This window comes from Syngnathus acus, chromosome 20 (assembly GCF_901709675.1).
Source record: "Syngnathus acus chromosome 20, fSynAcu1.2, whole genome shotgun sequence".
Lineage (NCBI taxonomy): Eukaryota > Metazoa > Chordata > Actinopteri > Syngnathiformes > Syngnathidae > Syngnathus > Syngnathus acus.
The window spans coordinates 4,878,762-4,889,846 of NC_051104.1; the positions used below are offsets into that span (position 1 = coordinate 4,878,762).

General features: G+C 42.8%; 1 protein-coding gene across 2 annotated transcripts; it reads right to left on the minus strand.

The window, feature by feature from the left end:
- Positions 1–1,056: 1,056 nt before the first annotated feature.
- On the minus strand, positions 1,057–10,464 carry zmp:0000000991 (serine/arginine repetitive matrix protein 2). Of its 2 annotated transcripts, XM_037279304.1 has the most exons (5): positions 10,317–10,464; positions 7,862–7,926; positions 7,658–7,790; positions 6,815–6,860; positions 1,057–6,463 (listed from the first exon to the last, which is right to left on the minus strand). In XM_037279304.1, exons 1-5 carry the CDS (start codon positions 10,415–10,417, stop codon positions 1,964–1,966), a joined length of 4,845 nt encoding a protein of 1,614 aa, XP_037135199.1. In that variant the 5' UTR covers positions 10,418–10,464; the 3' UTR covers positions 1,057–1,963. The 2 variants fall into 2 exon arrangements, with proteins under 2 accessions (XP_037135199.1, XP_037135200.1); XM_037279305.1 differs by lacking the exons at positions 7,862–7,926; positions 10,317–10,464 and adding an exon at positions 6,595–6,665 and having other exon boundaries at positions 7,658–7,695.
- Between the last annotated feature and the right edge of the window lie 621 nt (positions 10,465–11,085).

The window sequence follows — 11,085 nt, forward strand, 5'->3', positions numbered from 1 at the left end:
CGCAGGAGCTAATGAAGGGTCCTCGAGCTCCGTGTTTCTCCACCTCTGACTGTTTTCTCGCTCATGTTGAATGTCGTGATTGCAGTCCGAAAAATGTTTGCTGGTGGGCTCACTCAATTGCACTGGTGATGCCTAGTTAAAAGGGATTTTTTTCTCCTGACTGTTTCTTCACGTTTAAGTACCTCCTCAGAATAATTGACTCTCATAATAGTGTGTCTGAAAACACCAATTGTTCAATGATGAACCCAGTTAACTCTGTAACCTGATTTACCGTTCAATAAAACTGGTTCCATCAAACTTCTGCGTCTCATGTTGGACCACAGACAAACCGGAGCGCTTATGAAAGACAAAACTTGCCAATTGGTTATTTGTTTGTGGCTTGTTGGCGGAATGTGGAACTCCATGTACCAGTCACAATGTTAGGCACACCTGCACAGCATTATGCATTGTGCCAAAGCTAAAAATACACAGAAAGCTCATGAGACCCAAAAAACAAAAAGTGTAAGACATGGAGAAAGGATAAATCACAACAAGGACCGGAATATTCCACCGTGGTCATAAAACAATGGCTAAGAGGTGAGAGTGACATTTTTAACACAAAGTTGGGGAAAAACTGAAAGTTGGGGAAAAAAGATGCTGCTGTCATGTTACTAAAAAAAATATGTCTGCAGTCAGAAAGTCCTTGCTCTGAATTGTCTTAGTAGTTTGGACCTTCAGATGATTTTCCCAGAAAAGGACAAAAAAGAATAATTTCAAACCCATCAAAAAGAGCCACAAATTAAAAGGGCAAAATCAAACTTTCCCATGATTGACTGCCAAGGAAGATCAAATGTACTGAATGTTAATTGCAGGCACCTCCCAGTGAGGATTTATTGTTGAATGAAAGCCAATACTGTTGCCATTTGTATGTGCCACTTTTGTTTAGCAGATCTGAATTTTCTTTCCTTGCTAGAAACTCTGCCAGTAGGGGGCGCAAATTTCCCCTGCAGCCTGCAAGAAACGTCATTTCCCCATCATGTGGCGTTTCTGAGGAAAGCTCCAGGAAGTAAACATGCAAAGCAGGTAAAATCTTCCTTGTCTGACTAAAATAACTTCTTAAAATAGTAAACTTAAGGAAAAACAGTATGAATCTTCACAAATGATGACATAATGGAAATGCTCTGTGACTAATGAAGCAGCCACACCCGCATGATGTCAGGCCAACGACTATTTGTCCTGAAAACTATGAGATAGAAAATCAAAGGTGCAAAGTGCATCAACAGAAAATCAAGGGTGCAAAGTGCATCAACAGTGACCAGACTGTTTTATGGCCGACTATATATAACACCCGTATTTACTCAGCTATCACTATGGCAGGCTGTTTTGACCTCATGGTGAAGTAACAGTAAATTATGTCACACTGAAAACCATTCTATGAAAGAGCTTGTTTGAATTTATTTATAAAATGCATATATTAAGATGTTTAATTGTCACTGCAAATATTTAGACAAGCATTGTGTCAAGTACTTGTTTGTGACAATGAATGTTAAAAATCACAAAATACAGTATGATTCAATGAAAACAAAATGGTTAAGAAAATAAAGAATTTAAAGCACAAAAAAATATATATTTTTAAACATGAATCCTCCTCCACCAATGGTTATCGCTTAGCAGCAGAAGAAACGTACGTAGATAACCCTGATGCATTGAAGCGGGAACTGGGGTAGTAACACTTTCAGCAACCATTCAAGATGCGACATGACCAAAAAAAAAATCATTGTGACACATTCAGAGCTGGAGCTATTAACACAAAAAAGGAGATTTTTTTTTTTTTTTGGTTCCATCACCTTTTGGAGCGGGAGGCTGGAATTGCGAAACTTCACTTCATGTCACTTGCTAATGACTGTCAGCCAACATTCCTGTCGTTCTTCTCTCTTATTTTTACAATCATAGTAGAAACTTGCGATTACAATCGAGACTGCTTTCACAATTCCGTTTCCTTCTCGTCATCGTCACTGTTTTCTAAATAATATTCGTCATCTGTTGTTGTATCTGAGCTGCTGTCTGAGGATTCTTCAAATGTGGTTAGGTGAGAGACGTAACCTCGAGAGGGCAAGTGCCCCCTAGGGGACGGACTGTCCAATGGTTCTGGAGATGGGCTGGAAAAATTAGGTGAGGAAAGGCTGGGAGGTTTGGACATGCGTCTGGGCTGCGGTGACAAAGGAGGCGTTGGGGGAGGAGTCGGGGGGCTCACTGTATCCCAGTCAAAGTGAGACGTCTTCATTTTGGGGCTCCGATGATTGGGTGACCTTGCCACGGTGTCTGCTGGTGGACAAACGGAGACACCCGAGCTCCATTGGGCCAGACGGCGAGTCAGTGATCGAGGAAGCGATCTCGATCTGGCTTTTCCGGCGTCGCTGGGCATATGAGACTGCATCTGCCTGATTGCCCGATGATTACAATTTCTCTCCAACCACTGATTAAAGTCCTCCTCACCTCCTCCATAAGTCGGGACTGTTTCCGAGAGATCGTCCACACTCATGAATTTGGGGCCAGTGGAGATCCGTCCGGGCCCCGACCGCCGACTGGAGAGTACGGAGCTCACCGAAACGGACCTCCCGGGCTCGATGCCGTACTTTAAATCAGCGTAGCACGATGCGTCGTCCTGGATCGGACCTGTGCTCGGCGGACCCGTGGAGGCCCGGCTTCTGCGGGAACTCACCAGGCTGATTCCTTCGCCCGGCTCGCACGGTGAGGAGGACTCACGTCGGCATGGCATCTTCGGGCTGTAGAAGACGTTATCGTCCGCCACCTCGGGTGAGGGGAATGGCGAGTGGGTGGAAAGAGAGGAGAAGGGGGAGAATGGACTTTTGGAACTGGGTGAGGATTTCCTGACATTAGTACCGGTGAGTTTTGGGCTTCGACTGGGACTCGGATCTACACTCAGATGAAACTGCGTTGATGTTCTGTTCTTGACGTCAATCTGGTCAGACAATTTCTGGGGATCCGATTGATCTGGCCAAACGAAGAGCTCGTTTTCTGTCATTGGGTTTTGTACAGATAAGGTTGGTATGAGGGAGTATCGGTTCTGCGTTGCCCTTTCATCGTCCTTCGGTTTGAGTTCTCGGTCTTCTTCGGTTCTGCTGCTCTCAAGCGTGGCATCGCTGGTATCGCTCAATCCACCGACGGAAGGCGTTTCAGAAGCTCGCTTCCATTTCCACGGAACTTGCTCGTCTTCAGGGCGCTTAGGGCTGAACGTTTGCCTCAGTTTATTGATGACCTGGTCCATTTTAGTCGAAGTTTTATTGGCCTTCTCGTTTTCCGAGTTTGCCGTGCTTTTCTTCATAACAAAACGGCGTTTCTTTGGATTTTGTTCGTTGTTGCTCTCTGCTGAGAAAAGTTTGAATTTACCCATCACGCTCTCCTTCATCCTTTTGCCGCCGACTTCGTCACCCGCACAGCGACTTTCCGCTGAGCTGCTGCCACTTGAGCTTGGATTGGAATGAGTCAGAGTTGTGTGTGACTGTTCAGAAGTTAGCGTCTTTGCGAAAAGTGCCGATGATTCAGCCTTTGTGCTCTTTGGACCAGAACCTGGTATGTCCATTTTTGAACTCTGCGGGGTTTGCGGGATGACATCAACTCTGTTCTCGATAAATAATACCCGACCGGTTTGTTTATTACGACATATGCTCTTATGGCTATTATTATTGATTTCTTCTCCGTACAGTAAATTTTCATGCGATGACATTTTGTTCTGCAGAGGAGATGCTAATTGTTTTGGCGAATTTCCAAGTGATGTTTTCGAGATAGGTGAGGTTGCATCTGCGACTGGATGAGAATGTAAGGAATGATTTGAGGTGTAATTTGAGTTCAAATTTGGGAAAAGTGGCGTCCGTGGTGTTACCTTCTTGGTTTCACCACGGCTGGAGATGAGAGTGGAGTAGGGCGGGGAGCTGTAACGGATCTTGTATCCATTTGAGAAGTCGGGAGATGAGAGAGCAGTTGTGTAATATAAGAACTCATCGGCCTGCAACGATCGTGACCTCTGAAGTCTGCACGGGGTCACGTCCATCCTCTCGAAGCTGCGTCGATTGTCAACGAGGTTTTGTTTCGAGTCTCCTTCTTCTCTTGAGATTTGATCCGTAGAGTCGGAAGACAAAGATCGATACTTCTCTCCTTTCCCCTCCTGCAAGTTTGAGGTCTTGCGTGATGCGGTGGAAAGAGGAGCATTTTTCGTGTTCTGACTGCTTGATCTTAGAAAAGAGAAGATGGATGGAGCTCGGCTGAGCGACTGAGACCTTGAGCGAGACAATGGACTGGTCAAGACGGATGGATCTAGACTTTTGCTGGATTGGGAATTCTCCGAGTCCTCCCACATGACATGTTTCACTCGCTTTCCATGTCCTGTTTTTTTGTTGTCTTTTTCTGATTGGTTGGTTAATATTCCACCCACTTTGCGGTTTGGACTGGTTGGAGTGGTAGGGGGTGTTTGGAGATGCGATGTTATGGTAGAAGTAATCTGGATGGGACTAGTTGTGCTCATAGATTCGGGGTTTTGTTTGGAAGAGTCACTTATCATCGGAACATGACTGGACACGTCTTTTGTTTGGAAAGACTTTGAGTTGGTGCTGTAACTTCTTATAAAGCCAAGAGGAGACGTGTTGCTTGCTGTATTGGGGACTTTGGATGTTCGCGAGCCAATATATAAGGACGTGTGAGAAGAATCTGCTTTCGACTGAAATGACGGACCGCTGTTTTGATTCTGTGAGAAAGCGCAGATGTTTTGTGAAGGACCGACCTGATTCCTGAGAGAGTCGGCGCGATCAAACGTCGAAAGTTTCAACGAGGGTGCCAATTCGCTTACATGTGGTTTAAATGAGCCATGAATGACATCACGCTTAATAGAATCTGTCGGCTGACTCAGAGTCTGCAACCGTTGCGACTTTTGCGTTTCTAGTTTTTTCAAACTGGACTCGTGGAGTTGTTTGGCCAGCCTCGTTTTGTCAAATGAGTAGTCGCATTGTTTCTCTTTGACTCTACCGATTCCTCCTCTCGGTGGCTTCGTCGCGAGATTGACGCCATCGTTGCAGATCGACGTTGTTTTATTGCTGCTAATATCGGAGATTTGAACGTTGAGACTTTTGTTAGGAGTTCGACTTACAGCTGGCGTGTCACAATTGTTGTTAGATAGAGGAATTAAGGGCGTGTTTGACTTGGTTTTGGGTGTGTCGGTGAGAACGGGAGGTGAATTGCCCTTCTGGCTATTTTGTTGCCACCTGGATGATGATGTCACAGGTGTGTTTCTAGATGGTGAACCACTTTCGGAGAGCCTCCCGGAGTCATATTGAACAGATTTATGAGAAGACACAGCGCTGTCAGGAAATAGATTTAAACCTCTGCCCGAACTTATCCAACTCTGTTCATTATCCGATGGTCGCTGACTGATAAATTCGTGTCTGAGGCACGAAAGACTCGGTCGTGGCGTATTCATGAGTTGTGGTTGTTTGGGCGTGTCAGTTGTTATTTTGTTTAGGGTTGAAGACGAAAACAAGCTTGTTTTTGACGTGCCTCTTTTACCGTGGTTAGGTAGTGACGGAGGACTAACTGGTTGCATCTCGACTGCCCTGGGAGAAAGGGACAAAGAAGAGGGGAGTGGCTTGAACCTTTCCCTCTCAAGTGTTTTGTGAAAGGCTTGAGTCACCTGTGTTGAGAAAACGTCAGTTTTCAAAGGCGCCGGCTTGACCTCCGATGACGTGGGGTTATTAGAGTTCATACTTTGATTGTTTAGTCTTCTTAGTGACAGAAGAAGACTGCTGGTTGTGGGTTTTGAACTCAAAGATGAGCGCCGCAGCAGATGACCATCTCGTTGAGTCCCCTTTTGTCCGTATGGATCCCAGCTCGTACTTGCTTGCGCTTTCTTCATTTCTGTCTCTTTAGCGCTTCCGTCCAACGAGGCTGTCCGAGGAACTTTACTCTTCAATTCATAGTCCAAGTTTTGAGGACCACTTTTCGAGGACCAGCCTGTTGTGTTCTGTCTCGTACTCAGAAACGGAGCTCTCGACTGGGCTTGCGATACGTTAAATAGTCTTCCCGTACTACTTTGAGAACTCTGAGAGCAACTCTGTGGACGGATTGCCTCGGAATTTGCCATACCTGGAAGACTCGTCAAAGTTTCCAAACTGCCCGTTGCGTCGAACCTTTTGGACCGTCGAAGGCGGCCAGTCCAAGTCGGGGCAAGAACCGTCACCATGGCAGAAGACAACATTACTTTCCCGGAGCCAGATGGCTCCTCAACATCTGTTTGGTTCTCAAGCTCAGCACCGTCTTTTATCAATTGATTGATTTCAGTTGATCCACGGACACTTGTGCTTGGTTGCAATCCAGAAGGAAGTCGACTTCCGGACAGAAATGATATCTTCTGTGGTAATGGTGACTCGCTTGTTACTTCTCTGGAAGAGTCTAGTAGTGAAGTCCAATTATTCACCTGTCAAAACAAGAATTACCTAAGCGTAACCAAAAATTTCCAATTGAAGTCTGCGGTGTCTTTTCCCAAGGTGTAATAAAGTAAAAACACTCAAGCCTAGACAAACAGGTTATTTACAATTACATACACACCTTGACAGTTCTTAATCCATCCAATCCAAGATGATTTGAAGAGAATACAATGTCACTAAAAGTGTGACGATCTATTCAGAAATGAAAAATCCTTCGATTTTAGTTCTTTTAAAAGGCCTCGTTAAAAGGTTACTGGACGAAATTGTGCAGTGTCTATATTTTTATATATATATTTTTTTTTTAATTACAAATCTCACAATAACTGATAATAATAACTTACCTGAGCACTGCCAGCCACAGTTTCACACCTCTGCGTCTCATCCGAACTGAAGAAGAAAGCAAAAGTTTGATTAGTGCCAATTGATTAATCATGAGACAAAGCTGACATTTCCCAGGATGAAAAGGCAAACGTTTTACTCGGATAAGATGTCAAACATTTAGCGCGGCAATGCCGAGCAACACGATGGCCGGCATTCCTTTGCTCTGTCCTCCAGCCTTCACTAAACACTTTTCACACACACTTAACTCACGCCTGTAGCCATTTTGAAGGTATGCGTGACACACTTGAAAAAATGATCACACACGGGGTCTCTCTCACATACAGTTCCAGATGTCGACATTGTATACTGTAAAATTGTATTTTTGCTGATATGCACATGTGCTTGAAATTCAGTTCAAGGGTGTGTCACTTCCTGGTGCACTACAAAATTCAAAGTCTAACCACAAATGATGGCCGTGAAACAATAACAGGGACTTTCTCATTAAGGGCGGTACGGGTTCTTATTATAGTTTGGGTGTTGATGATTCATAGTTTTTTATTTTTTACTCAAAGTTCCAGACTGCCCATAAATGGCTGCATTTAGTTGCTAAAATTTGAATCAACAAAATTTTTCCTCCCAATAAATTTGCTGTCCCAATCATCAAAACATTGCTTATATATGATTTGTCTTAATTTAGTGCTGCTTGTTGACGTCTGTTGAAAGCTGTATTTCTCTCATTTCCCGCCTGAGGATATTCCTTACGACGTCCTTAGCATTTTTCACACACTATTCCATGCACAAATTAACATATTTGAAATACTGAACGGTGTACAGAAATGAGGTCAAACAATTTGTGTGTTCACCTATATACACAGGAGTCTTGCTTCCTTTTGAGGTCCAGGTAGTTGGAGAGTCTTAAAACAATACGGGTGGTGTATCTGCTCCCACTTTCAACATTCACCTCTTGTCTTGGTCCGTCTGCTCCAAATTGACATTCTGGAATAATAATTGCATACAAATGTTAATTGATGGGCAAGTAACACCGCTCAAAAAAATAGAATTGTCACCTTCGACCCTTCTTTCACGTGTGATGGCACGGCAGCAAGGATGTGGACCTTTGTCGTCCCACTGTCTGCAAAATCAAAATCATTCATTTTGGTTTTACCCACAGTTTAAATACATGGATGATGTCATCAGCTCCAACCCGCTGCTATTTTGTCAAGTGTATTGTAAGCACACCAAATTTGGTGATGCACCAGCAATTGGACCATAGATGTCTCTCATACAAACAATAAGCAGCACCACGTTAAGAAGAACAAACATTCCTTCCATCTTTGGCTTTTATTTACTGTGTGGAGTTCCTGTTCATTGTTGAAGCGGTTGGCAGGTTGACCCTGAATCCAGGTCACCTTATTTAAACTTGATTTTATATCTTCAACTATTTCCTCATTATGAAATGAAGTGTGTTAAAAGTGCATGGCTGTCTTTCTTCCGAGTCATTCTTTTAAATATCTGCTTCCTCATGTGTAATCATGCCTGATTGATAAGCACTTGTATAATCCAACACACTTTCTTTCACAGGCGGCGAACACGCCCACTTAGATGGCGGCTCCAGCACGCATTTGCCGACCCGCACTACTCCGAGCGAGCATGGCAACACAACAAAGACGAGGTACAATTCCGCATGTCGGAATGATTTTAGTGTTGCTGGAAGTCTTCCTTGTGTCGATAAATGTCCCACTTTGTGTGAGGACATCAAATGACTTGCACATCATAAATTCTTAATACAAAAGAGAATTTGCCCTGGGGTCACATGGATTATACAGATTTACCCTTCACGTTATTATACTTGCATGACCTGACAAGAGAGAAAGTTACAAAGAAGGGAGGAACATCTTCAGCTCAACACACCTTGTCTTTTTTGGTCCTGACACGCCCGCAGGCCAGGACAAGAAATCAAAAAACATACACAAATACTGTAACAGCTTCATTGTCGTCATTGCGTTCAACCAGCAGCCAATTTTTCTTTACTTTGAAATATTTTCCTCGCTGCAATTTGCCTAAGGGATCCATGAATTCTCTCAATAATAACTTCTAAGAAGCTGGCCAAGTACAGACTTGAAAGAGGCAACATAAGCGCGCCTAGTTAAAATTAAAATAAAAATATATATATAATAATTGTGGCTGGTCTGTGTAGTAACTCCACTCTGTCCACACATACTGTAGATAAGAAAACCGTTGTTGTGTTTTCCAAACAATGACTTTCTTCCTGCACTACCAGTAGCTTTGGCATGCACTTGAAAGCTTGTGAACTCACTTTTGGTGATGACAGGAATGGGTTTTTTTTCATACAAGATAAGGAAGGTAAAAAAAAAAGTGGTGTCATACCACTACAATAATAAACAAGTGACAGTTTATCACATCTTGCTGCAGAAATTCACATCGACTCATATATGATTAATTACTTATGTTTTGTTGACGCCAAACATAATTCCAGCATTTGTGTATCATAACATGCGTTACCACAAGCGTACGAATTATGTCACAGTTTTTATGACTTTCAGGCGGATGACAAATTGTTTTCTTTGACAGAATCGTTAGTCTGAAACATTGCGTGTGAGGTATGTCGGCTCCGGTGTAAGGGCCGCACTACTTGTGTGTGTGTGTGTGTGTGGCCTTTTCAGGCAACTAACACTTACATAACCACAATGATCCTGGCTGAACTAAGTGTGGGTGTGAACTCAGTACGGACAAACACATCATTGAGATGTTCCAACTGCAAATGATTTACTCCTTAAATGTCTCTCCACAAATTAATGACCTTGCAGTGATTTGCAATATTAAGGCAAACCAGATTTTTTGTGTTTTTTTGTGTTTAGAATCACACACTCCGCCACACTTTAAGCAAACAGCAAATGTTTAAGCATGAAGTGCAAAGAAATTGAAGTTGTGCAGCAAGTCAGTGGCTTTGTGTTTCCATGGTGATAGTTCTGTTGCGGACCTGAATGCGTTACCCACGCGTCAAAAAACTCATCTCGGATTTCAATCACACACAAACTCATGAAACTGCGTCCATGCACATACATGCAAAATATGAAACACTTGGAAAATACAAAAAAACAACAACGTTGTTTAAAATCACAGCTGTTTGCTCTCATCTGATATCTGAAAACGACAAAATATTTACCCAAATTATCCCAGGTCATGAACTAATTCAAAAATAAATAAAACGCACCAAACAATTCAATAACCTTAACGCCGAACCGCTTGAAATACCTTAAAGAAAACTAAAAAAATTATTTCGACAAGCTAGAGGCGATTGTAGGAGCATCACAGATAAATTCAACACTTAAACACGCAGTTTGTAAACGAAGTTCAGCATCAGTAACAACTCGGCGTTCCAGCCAATCCGCAACAACACAACGGAGGAAAAACCGACACACTCCGTGCAAAACATGACAAATGTAGCATAAACGCGATAAAAACAAGTATAAATACATCATGAAATGGATTTAGACCCACTTTGTAGTCGAACTCCGTGTTGAGCGTGTTTCCCCGTGCGGAGGTGTCGCTGTCTCTCCTCGAACTGACAGTTCGGAGTATACTGCGTCACTTGTTGACATTCTGTTTGAACCGGTTCGGAGCTCCAGGATGCCGATGAGACACGCGCATCTTAAACACGACGTGCGGAATTTAAACGAGCAGCGTCAATCACAAGAGTAAAGTAACCGTCCACGCAAGAAGTCAAAGGGCAACGTGCAGGTCAAGCGCACTTTAACCACGGAACTTTTTCCCCTTCTGTCAAAGACACCACGAAAGTTTTCTTCAGTAAAAGTACACATACTTGTGTCAAACTTATTGTGATTAAAGTAGAAAAACGGATTCAACTCCTTTAATAATAATAATAATAATAATTAATGGCACAACAATACCTGTATAGGACTTTAATATTACTCCTATAGTTGTACTTTTAAATATTTTGATTAATGTATTCAGTGAAAAAAGTATGGCGTAATGAAGTGCAAACAATTTGGATTTTAGGGTTTAGAAAGACGATAAAAATAGCTCTAACACATCCGTCCGTCCTTCCGTCCGTCCATCCATCCATCCATCCATGATTATCAAATTCATCCATCCATCCATGATTATTAAATTAAAGGTCACACCATCCACCCAGCCATGATTATTAAATTAATACTTACAATAACAATACTGCTCCCTATCGTTGAGTTAAGAAATTACATTTAAACTGAAACCACAAGAGGTCAGTGTTGTCATGTTAGTTTTTGGG